General features: G+C 38.0%; 2 protein-coding genes and 1 non-coding gene across 3 annotated transcripts in view; 1 reads left to right on the top strand and 2 right to left on the bottom strand.

Moving 5' to 3' along the window:
* Positions 1-6789: 6789 nt before the first annotated feature.
* Positions 6790-6862, bottom strand: TRNAF-GAA (transfer RNA phenylalanine (anticodon GAA)). The gene has a single exon. It is a non-coding gene; the product is annotated as a tRNA-Phe (tRNA).
* A 2044-nt stretch (positions 6863-8906) lies between these two features.
* Positions 8907-16013, bottom strand: LOC149414585 (uncharacterized). Its single transcript, XM_089643355.1, has 8 exons — positions 15730-16013; positions 15071-15258; positions 14863-14996; positions 14083-14173; positions 13838-14012; positions 13123-13759; positions 12925-13043; positions 8907-8939 (listed from the first exon to the last, which is right to left on the bottom strand). Exons 1-8 carry the CDS (start codon positions 15871-15873, stop codon positions 8907-8909), a joined length of 1521 nt encoding a protein of 506 aa, XP_089499481.1. The 5' UTR covers positions 15874-16013.
* An 835-nt stretch (positions 16014-16848) lies between these two features.
* The window catches only part of Ctl2 (Choline transporter-like 2), a 123558-nt gene continuing 121542 nt past the window's right edge, over positions 16849-18864 (top strand). The window contains exon 1 of the mRNA XM_089643206.1: positions 16849-17042. The gene's annotated coding sequence lies outside the window, so the exon portion shown is untranslated. The remainder of the gene's footprint in view (positions 17043-18864) is intronic.

Below are 18864 nucleotides of genomic sequence, written 5' to 3'. Positions count from 1 at the left end.
GGCTGGGGCCCCCCACCCCGAGGTTGGGGCTATAGGCCTGGACCTCTCCGGCCTAGGCGGAAGTTCGGCCCCAACTGAGACAACACTCCGCATATCTTATCTGGCACCAATCTTGTCATATTATTGTTGTATTATAAAAAATAACAGTTTTATGGTTTTGGCACCAGTAACAAACGTTTTTTTTGTTTTTGTTCGCCAAATTGTTTTCGTTGCACGTCAACGACCTTCTGCTATGTGCATTGATTTATTGTTGAGTACAGCTCGTGACAGCTTTTTGTTTGACAAGCCCCCAAAGAATAAACAAACACCGGTTGACCGGTCGGTGGCCGAGTTGACATCGCATTTGGGTCCCACCCAGGCGTAGTGTGTTCAATTCCTCGGCTGGCTAAGTCCTCCATCACAACACAAGCAACATTTTCAGCTTACTGTGGTGGTAGTAGGAGTTTTTCAAATATTGTCAGGTAATTCGTAACCCGGGAATGTTTGTCTTTTTTTTTTTTAAAAAAAAAAGCTCGGAGGGCTTTGTAGCAGATTATGGACCGTTGCCTTCAGAGGATTTCCTGTTGGGGTAAGAATAATCTCGTGGAATTTAATGTTTCAAAGACCCAATCTCGCCTGATTAGATATTGAAATGAATCTTTTTAAATTAATTTTTAAAAGATACATAGAAGAAAGAATAATACTAAAAGTCCTTTCAATACAAATTTGAATGGCACCAAATGTTCCATTTATCCCAATAGACCAGCGCTCCGTCTCACTTACACACTCGCCTGACACTGTTCATTTCGTAAACACAGTTTTGTATTAGAAATGAAGGTCTCCATTAGGCAAATGTTTACAATATTGGTTACAAACCGGACAGTGTCCTTGTTGTTGTCCTTCGTTCGTTTCCATGATTGAAATGTGTTTGGTAAGTTTTGGAGTTTGTGTGAGGTGCTCAGTACGGTAGAATATCCCCCAGAATATTTTCAACATCTAGGGTAATTAGCCTTTTATTTATTTATTTAACGCCCAGAGGGCTTTTACATGTGGGTGGTACAAATTTAATGACAGTTTTGAAACATAAGAAAGAAAAAAAAGCCTTGAACTATTTGTATTTTATTATTATATGTAGGTATATATAATATATACCAAAGTTTTCCACGTACACTTTAGCGGCCATTGGATTTCAACAAAACATTGTGTACTCACTAATTCAAACAGAAATATGTACTATTAATTTCATAATATTATACTACTGTAACTGTTATTTTTTCCAAATGTACACTCCTCTTCTATCCACAAGTAAATGCTTCTAATAGAAGAGCAGTAAAAAAGTTTTATCAATAAAAGGTAGAAGCTAGGCCCAATGACTCGGTGGAGTAAGTACCCCCTCCACCAGCATATAACATAGTCAACGCTGCACGCTTCACTCGCTCTCCACTCGGTCAGTGCGATCAGCAGAGTTAAATGTTTATATTCTTCCTTCTTTCCGTTGATTGAAAAGTGTCTGTTATTACTGCAATACTTTAGTTTGTTTTATTAATAAAAGGTAGAAGCTAGGCCCAATGACTCGGTGGAGTAAGTACCCCCTCCACCAGCATATAACATAGTCAACGCTGCACGCTTCACTCGCTCTCCACTCGGTCAGTGCGATCAGCAGAGTTAAATGTTTATATTCTTCCTTCTTTCCGTTGATTGAAAAGTGTCTGTTATTACTGCAATACTTTAGTTTGTTTTATTAATAAAAGGTAGAAGCTAGGCCCAATGACTCGGTGGAGTAAGTACCCCCTCCACCAGCATATAACATAGTCAACGCTGCACGCTTCACTCGCTCTCCACTCGGTCAGTGCGATCAGCAGAGTTAAATGTTTATATTCTTCCTTCTTTCCGTTGATTGAAAAGTGTCTGTTATTACTGCAATACTTTAGTTTGTTTTATTAATAAAAGGTAGAAGCTAGGCCCAATGACTCGGTGGAGTAAGTACCCCCTCCACCAGCATATAACATAGTCAACGCTGCAAGCTTCACTCTCTCTCCACTCGGTCAGTGCGATCAGCAGAGTTAAACAACATTGAGCAATTATTTAGTTAATTGAGCAACATTGTCAATATAAGAACCATGAAACTTGTTTATGACGCGTTAGTACTTTCATCTATTTCCTATGGAATAATTGCCTGGGGAGGAACTTACAATAATCACGTAAAACCCTTAGAAATCGCTCAGAAATCCATCATTAAAATAATGTACCAAAGGACCAAGACATATCCCACCAACCAGTTATTTCAAGAAACAGAAATCATGGAACTAAGACGGATCTATTGTATTCAATGTCTCAAATTTATATTTACACGTCCTATCAATTTCACCAAAAACACAAATCGCTCGAGCCAGAGACATACCACATGCGTGTTCACAGTCCCTCACTGCAAAACTAGGCTGGGCCAAAGGCACATCAACTATATTGCCCCAAAATTGTTCAATTCTTTACCCAATTCCATCAACATGTGTCAAAACCTGAACTTATATAAGAAAAATGTTAAAAGTTGGATAAGAAATAATTTCGAAGCGAGTAACTTTTTTCTATAATTTAAGCCATATGTTTCTAAATAACTAAACTACCACATGTCTTTCTGTAAATTAAAGATTAATTTCTTTAAATCAAAGAAATATACATGCATCTATGTTTTATGTGTGTGTGTGGGTGTGTGTGTGTGTGTGTGCGTGTGTGAGTTTGTATGCACCTTTATTCGAGGACCTTCACAGGCCTTTAGACCCAGAATCCGAGGACTCACACGAATCCGAGGACGTCCTCGGATTCAAAATGCGAAAAACTGAATATGTACCTATAATCTATGCGTTCTGATTGGTCAACTGTCGAAATTTTGGGCCGATCGGAGAGAGTCCTCATTTTCGTGGCGAAAAATATCGTGTTTAATTTGGCTAGTGTTTCATTAGTACGGATGTGTGACCACCAGGGCGGCGCCGCTAATGCTGGAAATCACACACAGACCCTAAACCGAGGACTCTCTCAAAGTCCTCGGTTTCGTGTTAAAAGGTGCCGATTGCCGGAATGTGAACACCAGGAGGCGCTGCAAGCTCGAGTGTCAAGAAATCTCACCTACGCCCTAAACCGAGGACCCGTCGTTCGAAATTCCTACGTGCATGTGTATATAATAAGTATTGCACTATTAAGATTGTGCCGACAGTTTTTGACAGTTGAAACAAAATTCAATATTGCGTTTAGTTCGTATTGTGAACTATGTTCTGTAATACTGTTTAATTCGATGTACGGTATTGTAATATTTAATAAGTAATTAGGACACCTGATCAAGTATTTGATTAATCCGCGTCATATATTCTTCTTTCACTCCATTCTTCGTTAATCCGCTCTATGACCCTATTACCTACACCTCACAAAAACGCCTCTGTCTGAATTAAGGACAAGGGAAGAATATCGCCACCTGGATGGGTGATGTTATCAAGCGGGTTTTATTAATGCGGATCTTGAAGAGTCGGAAAAAATTACCAAACGCAGAGTAACATTATCATCAAATAAAACATACAAAATCGTTAAAAAAAATTTATGGTTTTTTAGGTAGTCTGACAAAAAAATTAAGACAGCAAAGTCGTTTATAATTAAAATTATTGAACCAATATAATAATGATTTAAAACAAATATATGCCAAGAATATTCTTAAACATCATTTTAAACACAGAAAATCTCCCAATGAAACTCGGATACATGACACAAGAGCCTCAAAAAGGTTTTTTTAATTTTTTTTATTTATTAGTAAAAAAAGATATACGAATTACATAATATAACAATTACATAATATAATTACACAATATAGTACAATAATAATAATAATAATAATTGGATAATTTGTATAGCGCCGTTTTTGTGAAAAATCACCTCAAGGGCGCTGTACAATTTATTTCCTAGGATCTACATTTGTTATTTAGACCAACTGTGCCAGCACGAGGTTCGTCATCCGTTCAGGCATGTGTCTGCCGCCAATATAGCGCTGACATGTATCTGCTGCCAATAAAGAGCGCTGACACAACATCCTCACATAGACAACAAACCTTGGCAGCACCGCTGTGACGCTCGACGAAGACAGAAGATGGAGACTCTGCTGCAAGAGTCCTAGGTAGCGAAGGAACTGTACCAGCTGCTGCAGGGAGAGAGACTACCCCGTCCACCAACTGTGCCAGCACGAGGCTCGTCATCCGTTCAGGCATGTGTCCGCCGCTAATATAGCGCTGACATGTGTCTGCTGCCAATAAAGAGCGCCGACACAATATCCTCACATAGATAACAGACCTTGGCAGCACCGCTGTGCAAAATCACCTCATCCTAGTTTACCTTAGTCTCTCCAGTCACCTCCCAGCCTTTCATGCCACCTAGTGCATCCTCTCGACCCTTTCAGACTCCTTCCTGGCTCCAATACATTCTTTCTATTGTCGTGATCCGACGATTTCACACCTCTGTCTCAGACCCTTAGGGCTCGCTTATCGCAGGCTATCATAAGCAAAATCTTGAACCAAAGTCAAAGTGAAGTTTATGAGTGTCATCTGTAACAAAATACATAAACAAAAACAGAAAATAAAAACAAAGACAAAAACTTTAAACAAAATATGGCTTATCTGTCCTCCATGCAGACATCCTCGGTTGAAAAGGTCCCGTAAATCCCAACACCACTTGACACTTGAGTCAGGTATAAAATCTTCGACTGCATTGAGAAATCTTCGTTCTAGCTTCACTTTTAAAAATTAATCGGTTAAAATGCTAAAATAATTGCAAATTCCGGCTAAAGTTACTTCCGGTAGAAGTTACGCACATTTCGTGAAATAAGAAGGTAAGCACTATATAAAACACGGATGCTGAACAATTTTCAGCGATCTCTTAGCAAGGGAAACCTTCTGAAAGGATCAAACAAACCGGAGCGGTTAAAACACGTCCGCAACGAAGAACCAAAACGTTATTAATTACATAATATTAGTATTTGATGTACCCCCATAAATAAGCAGGGCTTGTGTGTATGGGGGTGTTGTTATATTGGTTTATATTTGGTACGATTCAGTTCAACTGTTCGGAATACTTTTTAAGGTGGCTTTTGAATTCGTTTATATTTGCATTCATGTTTCTCATTTTTTGCTGGTAATGAGTTAAAAAATTTAACTCCGATATATTCATGGTTGAACTGTCCTATTGTTTTTTTACATTTAGGAGTAGGAAGTATTGACGTTTGTCTAAGATTTCTGTTATTTTTAAAGGGTGCAATTTTATTTTGAATATAGTTTTTATAAATTTGTAATGTTGCATGGTAGAAGTATAATGCACTTAATTTTCTGACCTTAAATTGTTTGAATAAAAGTTCGGACGAATATGAATAGGGTTTTTTAATATGGTTTTTATTATAAGTTTTTGTGATATGTAAATTGTTTGGGTTTGATTTTTATATGTACCGCCCCAGCCTATAATGCCGTATTGTATAATTGATTGACAGAAAGCAAAGTATGTGGTTCTGAGTAATTTTTCGTTTAAAATATCTCTTAAACATCTAAATATATATGTTAGTTTCCTTATTCTGTTGTTCAGAATATTTATTTGTGGGGACCTTTTTAAACGCTGGTCTATTGTTATGCCTAGGTACTTAATATCGGTCTTGCTTTCTATGTTTGCGCATAACATATCGCATTTGTGGTTTTCTGTATTTTTCACAGAGTGAATAATTATGTTTATTTCTTTAGGTGTTTCTTGTTTTTTAATGAAAAATTGTAAATAATAAGTTTTTTTAGAATTTAAAGTCAACAGGTTTTCATCAAACCATAATTTTAGTTCATTGATATTTGTATTTGCCATGTTATTTAATTCTGACCAGGTGTTTGCTTTTAGTAGTAGGACTGTATCGTCAGCGTAAGAGACAATGTCTCCATATTTGGAAATATTGAATATATCATTGACATATATAATAAATAACAATGGTCCCAAAACCGTGCCTTGGGGTATTGAAAAGTCGCTATATTTTGAATCGCTGACTTGATTGAGTAATTTTACTTGTTGAGGTCTTTTATGTAAATAACTAGCTATCCATGCTAAGACTTTTCCACTAATCCCTACTGATTTTAATTTACATATTAATTTTTTATGTGATATGCTGTTGAAAGCTTTTTTGAGGTCTATAAATATGCCAAGACATTTTTTATCGGAATCTAGGGCCGTATATAAATAGTTGGTTATTTTTGCTATCGCGTCGTGAGTTCTTGTATTTTTTTTTAATCCGAATTGGTTATAATTAATTATTTTATTTTCTTCTAAGAATGTCCAAATTTGTTTTTTTACAATTTTTTCATATATTTTTGATATATTCGAGAGAAGTGAAATTGGGCTATATCGATATACGAGATGTTCCAAAATTCAAGACAAGTTTTGGCCAAAGAAACCACAAATATCTGGCAACCAAACTCTACAACATCCTTCATCCAAGTTTGAAAAAGATAGAAAAGATAAATAAGTTTAAGGAAAAAATCAAAACATGAAGAGAAATTAATACAGACATACTATAGAATGTATTAAAAACATAAACCTACCAGTCCGCCTCAGCACAGGACCACCTAGTGAGGAGGACTAAGAACAAACAGATGAAACATTTATATTTATATACACTATCATATCTTGTAATTCTCATCAAACCTGTAATTAAATAGTCACTAATAAAAAAAAAATTGAAAAATTTATTAAATGAAGACAATGTAAGCGAAACTCAATCAAAAATCTGGAAATAGAAAAATCAGAAAAAGATATTGGCACCTCTAGGACTCGAACCCAGGACCTCTCGCTCTTCGGGCGAACGCGCTAACCACTGCGCCAAGGTGTCGATATCAAATTCGTCGTTGTTTGTCCTGGGCTCGAGTCCTAGAGGTGCCAATATCTTTTTCTGATTTTTCTGTTTCCAGATTTTCGATTGAGTTTCGCTTACATTGTCTTCATTTGATTAAATGTTACAATTTGAGGTTTTACTCATAAAGTTAAAATAAAAATTTAAAAAAATTATAATTCTTTCCTTCCAGGCATGATTCTTAATATTTTATTTCTTGGCGTTCTTTTGTATGATGTTGTGCACATAAAATTTAATGTTTTTCCATGTTCTCTGTCTTAAATCTTGTTCATTGGTCAAACATTCTTCGCACTCTTTTTTGTTTGGAATTTTTTTTCTTATCCAGAAGACAGCCATTTGCCTTGATACGGCATCCTTCTCAGCAGAAGTCCACATTTTCCTTGCTGTTATTTTCTTTTTCCTTGTGACATGTGCATTTATTGTTGGAATCTCATCCGTACCTACTCCGTGGTCATCTGAATCCCAATCTTCATTTTCCACGTTTGTACCATTAGGAATGGATACCGAAGATGGTAATATTGTCGCGGACACGGATTTTTCTCTATGGTCAATAGTATCTAGATTTCTGCCTTTATTTTCGGCCAACTTTCCGCCATCCATGGCCAGCAAGAGTTTACTCACCTTGCTCAATTGTATGGTACTTTCAGGAAGACGGTAAAACTCTCTTTGAACCCGAATGTCATGGCCCATGTATGTTACCAGTTGGTCCATTTCATTATTTTTGAGGTTCAATAGCTGAGATGCAGTTGCCACTTGCTTCCGTAATTTTGTGGATGTCAGAGCTTTGGGATTTTTAGCACCACATTCCAAAGCGAATTGTCGTAATGATGTGTCTGATCTCAAGAACATAAGCGAATTTATTTTAGCAAATAGGTATACGTTTCTGTCTAAAATTCCCACATACGACCTCTTTTTAATAAAATATTTAGCAATACGATGAGGCGTATACTTTTGTTGCCTGTTCACCGAACGAGCGAACATTAGGACGAGTCGCGACGCTTCCAAGATACGTGTAAGAAATTCGTTCCACACTATTTCGAGGACCCAAGACCTCCAAAAACTATAGACCACTAAATCGAGGACCTTCCGAGATCCGTGTATTTTACGTATGTGTAATCCTGAATACGTGGACAGGCCTCGGATATGGGAAGTCCTCAGTTACCGGCTGTGTATTCCGGTTTTTTGAGGACCGTTTTCTAGGTGCTTACCGGGTGTATGATGAAACCGAATAGACAGCAACGATCACGATTAACTTGAGTATACGTATAAGTGTAGAATACATGTCTACTTTATATAATATAACAGGACCTCGAATTCGGGTAGCCAGTTGAAGTCCTCGAAATCGGGATTGGACAAACAAGGGTGTGTGTGCGTGTGTCTGTGTGTGTATATATTTGTAAATTTAAAATAAAAAATAGAAACTTCTGTAAAAAAAACTAATCACATTGATCTCTATAGATACTTTTAACAAGTTTAAAAAAATATATTTTAAACACCACTGTTTTATCCTTACACTATAATACCCACGCTCAGGCTTCGCCTTTGTGGGATTTTTTTGTTACTCTTTCATTCTATATTACTATGTATGTACCTGAATTGTATATGTATCAAAAATTTTGTAAATAAAAAAAATATGTTTATATTCTCCCTTCTTTCCGTTGACTTTTTTCAATTTCAAGACTTTTCAAGAACAGTTTTTAGTTATACTTAATATTATTACTATCATCAGCTTACACTTGAATTTGTTTTAAAATTGGTGCCAGCGTTGAGCTGTAATATGTTCAGGGTAATACCGGCTAACTCGGGAAATTAAAACAGCGTATTATTATTTAGTTTCGCATTACTCCAAGCTAAAAAGGTGTTTTCTGTTCTTATAATCTATTAGAACAGAAATAAATAAATAAATAAATCTTAGCCCAGCTGGGCTTAAAATCAAATAATATATAAAAATTATTTATTAACAACATTCACAAATAATAATTGATAACTTAATAAAAAATAACAACAATATTAATTTGAAGGCTCAGAGTCTCTCCTCCTTAATGGAAGCGTCTTCCTGGAAACAAACAACAATAAGAATTAATTCAGTTAATTGTTATTAAAAAAGAAACACATAAAAAATATAAAGAACACAGAACAATTCCCAACATTCAATTCAACAATATTAGAAGAGATTACAAAAAAATGACAAAAAGATGTTATAAAAATTACATTAATTCTGTTGAGAACACGATACTTCATGATGTAAAATACTTTTGGAAATACACAAAATCAATGATGCTGGTATTTCTGGTAATATACGTTACAGACAAAACAGCTCCAGTAAAATTTATGAAATTGTTAACATGTTTGCTGATTACTTTAAGGACGTGTATGAACCTGATATTCCAGATGATTTAATTCCGTACTTCAATTCGGATATAAATTTACACTTATCGCAAATACACATTGATATTGAAGACATTATAGTCTGTGTCAAATCACTTGAACCCAAAATAAGCTCGGGACCTGATAAGATTCCTTCCATCTTACTTAAGAATTGTGTCCAAAGTTTATCTGTTGCGCTTAATATACTGTTTAACAAGTCACTCTCCACAGGACACTTTCCACAAATATGGAAACTTAGCTAGCTACCTAACTCCTGTATTTAAAAGTGGTGATAAATCCTTTGTTGAAAATTATCGGCCTATCTGTATTCAATCGTCTATACCAGCCCTGGCCAACCCAAATTGCACCCCGGGCCGCATTGACGACCTAAAAATTATAAATAATTTGATTGCAGAGGTAATCTGAAAGTACAATCAGGTAAATGTGAAGAAAACAATACTACAGCCAGATGTGAAAAGAAAACACACATTGAACAAACAAAAAAATTATTTTTATAGTAATCGACATGTTTAACAGGACCGCACGTGTGGGCGCCCAGGGCCGCGGGTTGGCCAGGGCTGGTCTATACCTAAACTTTTTGAGAAATTGATTCTTAAGAAAATCAGCTTTTTTGAAATTGTCAACACGGCTTTATCTCCGGCAGATCAACTTTGACTAACCTAACATTATATGAAAATTTCATTTCTAATGCACTTGCCAACAAACAACAAGTTGATTCTATATATACCGACTTCAGTAAGGCATTTGATAAGGTCTGTCATAAAATCCTCATTAATAAACTTTTGAAACTCGGCATATTCCATTAGGAAACCTTTTATCTTGGTTTAAGAGTTACTTACTTAGGCGTCAGTTAACTGTCTGTATTAATGATCACTTATCCTACATGTTCGAAGCTACCAGTGGCGTACCCCAGGGTTCGCATCTTGGTCCTTTACTTTTTAATTTATTCATTAACGACGTAACAAACACCCGTGTTCTCATTCTAATGTTCGCTGATGATATGAAGATATATAGAATTATTGATAATATCGAGGACTGTCATACACTTTAACAATATTAATAGCTTTTACGATTGGTGTCTTAAAAACAAATTAAGTCTTAATGTAAAAAAATGTCAACTTATGAGATTCCACAGAAAAAAAACCCATTGTTGTTCACCTACTTTCTCAATCATCACACCTTATTATCTGTTGATGAAATAAGAGACCTTGGTATAACCTTTGACACTAAATTAACATTCATTAAACATATTAATAATATAACTAGTAAAGCAACCGTTGGGTTGGATATCTCCAAAGCCTTTGACAGAGTCTGGCACCGGGCACTTATCGGGAAGTTACCATCATATGGGATCCACCCAACCCTGCATAGTTGGATTGCAGACTTTCTGAGGGAAAGAAGAATTCAAACCGTGGTTGACGGCTCTTCTTCCTCACCGCACCAAATCAATGCGGGGGTGCCACAAGGATCTGTGCTGTCTCCAACGCTGTTTTTATTGCACATCAACGATCTCGTTGAATGTGCACCAATTCACTGCTACGCTGATGACAGCACCGTTCACGAGGGTTATCTTTTTGACAGGCCCCCTTCCACCTATGATGTCCGAACAGCTCGGGAAGTTTTGAAGCAAAAAATTGACCACCACCTAGAGATGGTTCGTGCCTGGGGTAAGGCCAACTTGGTCAGTTTCAATGTCTCAAAAACCTAAGCGTGTGTGATTTCGGCAAAGAGGGAGATCAATGACTGTCTGGTGCAATTTGATGGGAACACTCTCCCCAATAAAGACTCCATTGAAATGCTTGGAGTTACTATATCAGACCGGCTCAAGTATCGGGGATCCATAGAAGCCCGAGTAAATCAGGCCTCCAAGAAGTTGGGCGTCTTGTACAGGGCTAGGAGATTCTTCAACAGTGACCAGCTGCTGACCCTGTACAAGTCTCAAGTCCGCCCAACTATTGAATTTGGGAGCCACCTTTGGGCTGAGCGATCCGTCAGATTGACAATCCGTTGTTTACAGACCGATTGCCTTCTCTAATGCATAGACGCAATGTAGGCATGCTGTGTCTGTTCTACAGGTATTTCAATGGAGCCTGCTCCAAGGAGCTAGCAGCATTGATTCCTGATGCACCGGTGCACGTGCGCGAAACTCGACGGACACGAGCTGAACACCCGTTCACGGTTGACGTTGGCTTCATGAGAACGGGCCGTTTTTACGACTCGTTTTTGTGTAAGTCGGCTCGTATGTGGAACGAGCTACCGGCATCTGTTTTTCCTCCCTCCTATAATCCGAGCCTCTTCAAGGCCCGCATATGTAATTCTATACCCCCGTTCGCCGTATACAAAATTTGGGTAATGACTATAAAGATGTTGTTGATATATTCAACACATCATTCACCACATATAAACAAGTCATTACCCAATTTATTTTGGAAAAAAGAATATCAAATACAATATAATTTAACTACAGAAACTAAGTAACTTCATTTTATTTCGTTTTTGACATTATTTTTGTAAGAGGTTGTGTTTTATTGTATTCTATTTCCTTTGATTTTGTAAGAGGTTGTGTTTTATTTCTATTTCCTTTGATTTTGTTTTGTGATTTTACTTTGACTTTGTTTTATTTGTTGTGTTCTTTGTAAAAAACAAGAAAATAACATGTAAAAGCCCTGCCGGGCGTAAATTTATAAATAAATTAACAAATCCCTTCCTACAGCCCCTACCTTATTCCGCCTCACAACGCCGCCCAACCGGGTGGTGACATAGTTCCCCTGTCTGTACACTGCACAGGCAGGGACGCTCTTGTGAGGTGTCACATAATAAAAACCTACTCATTGTACTTTTTGAAGTGAAACTTCTTTAGGCGCGTAATTCGGGGACGGAGTAAAACCGAGTCAGGATCGACACGAAAATGCGGGTACCCCCACCACCGCTCACCGTTCACTGTCCCTCTCTCACCATATGCGCTTGTTGAGGTGGGGGAGCCGCTCACGAACGTTCTCTCCCGACACGGGACAACAATCGATGCAGTTTTTGCACGATTCATTAAGGATTTAAGTGCTCATGTATATATCTCGCACTTTAGTTACCATAACCCAATTATCACGACATTAGGAAATGATATTCATGAAATTGACAATGAAAATGGCACATGATTGGTAAATTGTCATTGTAATTTCTTTGTAATTTTTAATTGTAATATTGTTATTTATGTAATATTGTATACTTGTGAATAAATTGAAAATTTTTGGAACTATACATTAATCGAACGTCATTCATCTATAAGAAAATATTAGAAAAAGCAAATCCATGCTTCGTCGTTGAATTATTTAACCTCTAATTTTCAAACTAACCTAAGAGAGAAAATAGAGATGATGAAATGAAAATAGAGAGAGAGGAATACTAGAAGTTTCACTTCTGTCTTGCGTAGGCTTGACACACCCACTTTTTTTTATGTTGATACTACTATTTCTATTGTTCTCTTTTATGTATTTTATATTTATATTTTTTTTTATCTATGTATATTCTGTATTCATATGTAAAACAATTGTTATTCTTTTGTAAAAAGCCACTATAATCGGCGTTAATAAATAAATAAATAAGAAAAGGTGTTTTGTTTGGAAGGCTGAGAGTATTGCAGCTTTCAGAAGACTCACCACTTGGCTGAAGAAGTGTTCCTGGCCCGAAGCGCTCCCCTTGATGACCATAAACTGTGCGCCACCCTCCCCCTCCCCCAGCAGATCCGCCGCCTCCATGTACAGGAAACTGCCCGCCTCTGAAACGCAAACAGAAAACACTATAGCCATTGGAGCCACACAGTAGTAGTAGAGACAGCGCATAGAGAGAAAACACACCTGCTTGCAGCTCCCCAGCAGAGGGGAGCACCACCTCCTGCAGGCTGTCCAGGTCCGTCTTGAAGGAGTCGGCCTGGGCGGCCAGCAGCAGCCGGCAGCGGGCCACGTGGCGCTCCAGCTGGCGCGCGCCCTGGTAGCCCTGGTTGCACGCGGGGCACTTGTGCGGGTGCCACTCGCCGTGAGTCTTGATGCGGTGGTTGCAGAACTCAGTGTAGTCGCTGAAGCTCTGCGAGCACTTATCGCACTTGTTGACGCGCCGCTTCTCGTGCTGGCGCAGGTGGCGGTTGAGCTGCGACTGGGAGATGTAGGCGCACACGCACAGCGGGCACTTGAAACACTTGTCATTGGAGTGTGCGCGCTCGTGGATGCTGAGGTCCGTATTGGAGAAGAAGGCCTTGGGACAGCCGGAGCGCGGGCACTTGAAGCGGCGGCCCGTTTCGTGGTGGCGCACGTGCGCCTTGAAGCTCAGGCGGTTCTTGCAGACCACGCGACACTGTGCGCACGTGTAGCGCGAGCCCTCGTCCAGGTGGCGCACGCGGTGCTGACCCAGCTCGAACTTGCGGCGAAAGGCGGCGCCGCACTTCTCGCAGACAAACTTCTTGTCGGCGTGCGAGTACATATGGTGTCGCAATGCCTCCTGCAACAAACACAAACAGGTCAGGTTAACATACACACAACATGCAACGTGCATCCGTTGCAGTTGGAGTTGCCGTACCTTGCTCTTGAAGCAGCAGCCGCAGGCCGGCACTTGGCAGAAGTAGGGTTGGATGTCGAGGTGGCCGCGATGGTGTATGATGAGGTCCTTTCGGAAGCTGAAGGTCTGGTCGGGGCACAGCGCGCAGGAGAAGGGCTTGCAGCAGCGGTGGAAGGGCACGAGCGCGGGCTGCCCGCTGGAACAGGAAACAAGGGGTTCAGTACTTGCGGTAATGTGTCGTCCGGGTGTGATGTCACTAAACCAACCTGTAGTGCTCCTCCACATGCTCCAGATGCGCCGTGATGCCGTGCAGCACCTCCAGACACAGCTGGCAAGTCAGCTCATCAAACTCATAGTCTGCAACCAATCAATCAACAGAAGATGCAATAGAATCCACTTTATCTACCGCTGTCACACTGACTTGATTCAAATCAAACAATAAATTCAAACAATTTACGTAGATAGATAAAATTCAAAATTTTTTTTTTGTGGAGGAAGGCTGAGAGGAAGAGAGAACTCTCTTCCTCTCAGACCTTCTCTCCTCCTCTTTCCTCCTTCTCTTCCCCTCCTAGGTGGGAAAGGGAAAGTACCTACCTATTTAAATGTGCCTAATGTGGTTCCACGAAATGATCAATGATTGAAGTCAAACTTTGTAATTAGACCAATGATATTTATTTTATTGGTTGCATTTAGTTCCTTCTAGGGACAAGTAGTTTTATTCAATTAAATTACCGTTTTAAAGTTTACTTATGGATATTGTAAAAAAAGGTTTGGTTTATTATTAATTTTTTATTTAAAAAAATAAATTGATTTAATTCATTCTAAATTTAACCATTAATTTCCAGAACTTTCAAAGAATTCTAAAAGTTGTTGTAATGACACAAACTTGAATGAAATAATTATTTGTTGTAAAATGAGGCGTACTTGATGAACGAAGAAAAGGTGAATGTAGCGTGGAAGCGAATGGTAGACGATGCCGGGGACTGAATTTTAAGTCTTATTTCTAGTGTGTATGGAGAAAAATATATTTAAATGTAACAACGGACCCCTCGATCTCTTCTTCCTCAGCACGGCCCTCCAGTTGTTGTCTTCTTCTTCCGCATCCGACAGTTCCTCCTCTCCCTCAGCCTCATCCTCCCTCTCACCCTCGCCCTCGCCCGGCTGCCAGTCCTCCAGGCCTCTGAAACCACAACAGCGGTTAGGTCAGATTGGGTTAGGTTACAGCGCAGCGGTAAGGCGACGGCAACTACTTACAGCTGGTCCTCGTCTTCCTGCTTGCTGTACCCTCCCAGGGCCTGGCTGATGGTGTCCACGTCCATATGGCTGGAGTCGCTGAGCAGCTGGTTGGACTTCAGCACGGTGGTCCGCAGTTCATAGCTGAGTTCAACCACATAACGGCACTTGTGGCAGATTTTCCCGGGCAAGCTGTCAGTCACGCAAATCTGCAACACAACACACGTGTGCCATTGATTCATATGAGGTGTACAATACAGTACAAATTCTCTTTAGTTGTATTCGTAATTATTTGCGATACCTACATCGGGGAAGGATAGTTCTAAGAACTTAGCTTAAACTTGGAAATGCAAGTGCTATTAACTGAAGTCTACTAATAATATCGGAAATTAAATGCCTCGCTGGTTTATTTCAAATAACCAGGTTAAAAAAGAAGTAAGGATTCACATTGAGAAGTCTCAATACCCAAAATATGGAAGCATTTGAAATGTGAATACTATACCGAGAGTGGTTTATTTATGATTATACCCCGGACATTCCGTAAGATCGGTAAAGGAAAGATTGCTAGCCCATCAGATGAGAGATGACAGAATGCTTGTACGGTAAGGAGGATTTTAATGCTGTGTGAACTAGTTGTAATTGAATAATTATTATTATATGAAGAGATAGAATATACGAACTTCGACAGACGTGACTAGTTTAATCTGCATTGTGAGAGGAACCTCGTCGTCTTTGACGAATATGTCCGACATGACTCCCTTCGCCTGCAGGCACAGTCGACAGATCTTGTCGTAGTCCAGCACGATAATCAAGCCGTCGTCCATTGTCTGATCTCTGGTGTAAACAAATTCGCCGAACGCTAAACAAAAATTGAATTTGACAGAAACGACGCGAAAATAGAGAAATGTTCGTAAACGCTACGGAAAAGAATAAAGTGACAGCTGCAAAACAAGCTGACAGTTCAGCTCACTGCTTGTTGAGCAAGCTTTATGGCTAGCGAGTTACCTATTATAGATATAGCTAACGTCAGTACTTGCCGTACGAGCAAATTACTTCCATTGTTCGTTCGTGTTGCAGCCTGTTAATTTATTTATTTTCAATTTCACACCCAGCTGGGCTTAAACATTTATTTATTTTTAACACAAAAAACATCTAAATGAGCATAACATCGCAAAAAGAAATTAATCTATCGTATTATTTTCGCAATAATACGATAGATATTGCCTCGATGTTGGTTTGCGAGGTACATGAAAAGAAATTAAGTTTAATAGTTCAGGGGTGTCAATTATTGAATTTTTGATTTTATATAAACAAGTTAAGTCATTGACTATTCTACGTTCGATAATATTTTAAATAAATTTAGTTGACACAATAAATAATCATAATTGACACAAACTCTTATTTCCATTCTAAGGTTAATATATCTTAAGACTTTTAAGCGCCCTTAAGGTGATTTTCTCAGGAAAACGGCGCTATACAAATAATCTAATCATTATTATAAGAATTGATTGTGTAGTCTTTCTACCGTGAGTGAATAAATATCAAAACTTGGTACCCACACTGTTGTCACATTTATAATATATTGAAGGCCATTAATAAATTATATTATGTATGATTTAATTAAAAATATTATTGTTATGTTCTATAGAATAATATTGTTTTTATGCCGCCAAGTTTAGTACCTACTAATCTTATGACGAACAGTGCGTGATTGGTTTATTTATGAACAGTGCCTTCTGGTGCCTTCCTAGCTCTGCTCCTAGCTCCTTGTTTTGTTGTTGTATTTCCCAGCAGGCGCAGAACGGTATGCGAAAAGTTAATTTTCTTATATTTTTAGTTTGTGACGAATTCTGCAGAGTGCTCGCTCGTGCTCTTTCGAAAATTGACAAATTTATTACGAATTACGAGAGAATTTTAGTTTTATAAGAGGAAATTAATCAAATGTGACAAGGAAAGTTATTTGTGCATCGTTAAAACCACTTACTGTCATTCGGTAAGTATTCTTTTGTTATTATTGTCAATAATTTCTCTTCTGACATTTTCCTCAATGTATTTATAGGTACCTAAGTTTATTATTTTACGCAAATTATGCATGTTTGAAAGTATAAGTGTATTAAACTCATTTACGAATTTTACAGAAGTTATTAAAGGATATTCATGTTTATTTTGCACGAATGAAAATTATTATACTATTCAGGAATGTCTATTAAACTTTCACTCGTAGGTAGAATAATTTTATTTTGGATTAATATTCTTGTCCCGTTTTCATCGCTTGTTTTTGAATATGACTACTTTATTTACATTATTTGTTAGCATTAGCGCGACAAGTGACTAATAAAATTGTAAATGCAAAAATAAACAGCTCTTTCGCGGGTTACATTGCAATCTTAGATTTTCAAATGCAACTGGTAAAATGGCATACAGACCTACATAATTTAGCTAATTCATTTTCCTCGCATAATAACATAGTATTATATACTAGTTTGCTTTCAATAAACACGTAAGTATTTTTTCTCATCTGACTGATGCCGTATTTATTAATAATATATATACCGCTTCCGCGGCTTTTTTTACTGCTAGGCACTGCTTGCGGCTTTTTGTTGGGCTTCGACCGATTTAGTAAAGTTCGCTGATAGAGTTCTGTCCCTTTGTGTTTACAACCGTTACCCCCGAGCTAGGAGTTATTGGTAAAACATGAATTATAAACAGAATGTGTGTAATGTGTACTTACCATATAGGTACTTATTCATTTTTCTATCCAAATAAAAACCATTTGTGAATGCCTATGTAATGTATGCCGTATAACTTGAATCGTATGAAAACTAATTTCTAATAAGTAATAAGCAACTGATTGCCTCCATGAATGTTAGGTTCATAAGTTTAATATTTTCATTTTGATATTTGACTTTCGTAAATGCAACGTTCTTTTAATTTTTTTATTTCTTGGAAAATTTTTGACACCGAAAAATATTATTTTTTGAAAATTTTATCTCTGAAAATGGGCCGAAATTGCACAAAAGTATTTCAAAATAAGAAATTCCAAGTTTGACTAACTTTCCAGTTGCTTTTTGACATTTTCTTAGGGATTCTGCGTTGCCCGGCATTCACGTGTCAGACGCAGAGTAAGCTCCAACACCGAACTTTACCGCTCATCTTAAGGTTAAACGCAACGCTCGTTGTATTCTACGTGTTCACAGATGGCGTTAATTAATTAATTTTGTATAAATACGCTTTTGCAAGGTATTTCTCGAAAGAATTAAGTCTTTAAACGAACAAAACTATTTATTCATATTCATATTGCGTATATGAGGGCGCAAACAAATAATTTGTCTTAATACTGTAAAGCAATACCTTGCAAAAGCGTATTTAAACAAAATTAATTAATTAACGCCATCTGTGAACACGTAGAATACAACGAGCGTTGCGTTTAACCTTAAACACACTTACAATGAGCCACTTCGGTCGGCCAGGTCGAGGCGCACAGTTTAATCCGCACCTCGCAAAAAGGGGCCAGGGACTTAATCGGTCGAGTTTCGCACACTGCCACTTGTTGTATGTATTGTATGAATGTGCCTGAGGAATTTGAAGTCGACAAATGTATGAAAACTTCAGCGGTTCTTTTTGAAAATAACAGAGGGCGCCACTTCCGTTTACAAATATCCGAGTAACTGTACACAGATTAGTGTAATAATTGTATGTGTATACTTAATAAGCCTCCACAACATTACAATCTAGCAAAGCCTATACAGATCTCTAGTTTATAGTCGTGTTAGGACCCAATAATAGACTGATAAGCAGCATTTTGGGCGTAGATA

The sequence above is a fragment of the Hesperophylax consimilis genome, chromosome 19 (assembly GCF_061612785.1).
Source record: "Hesperophylax consimilis isolate HC1 chromosome 19, BYU_Hcon_1.0, whole genome shotgun sequence".
Lineage (NCBI taxonomy): Eukaryota > Metazoa > Arthropoda > Insecta > Trichoptera > Limnephilidae > Hesperophylax > Hesperophylax consimilis.
Note: the sequence above shows the minus strand (reverse complement) of the source record. Positions and strands in the feature narration are given on the sequence as shown.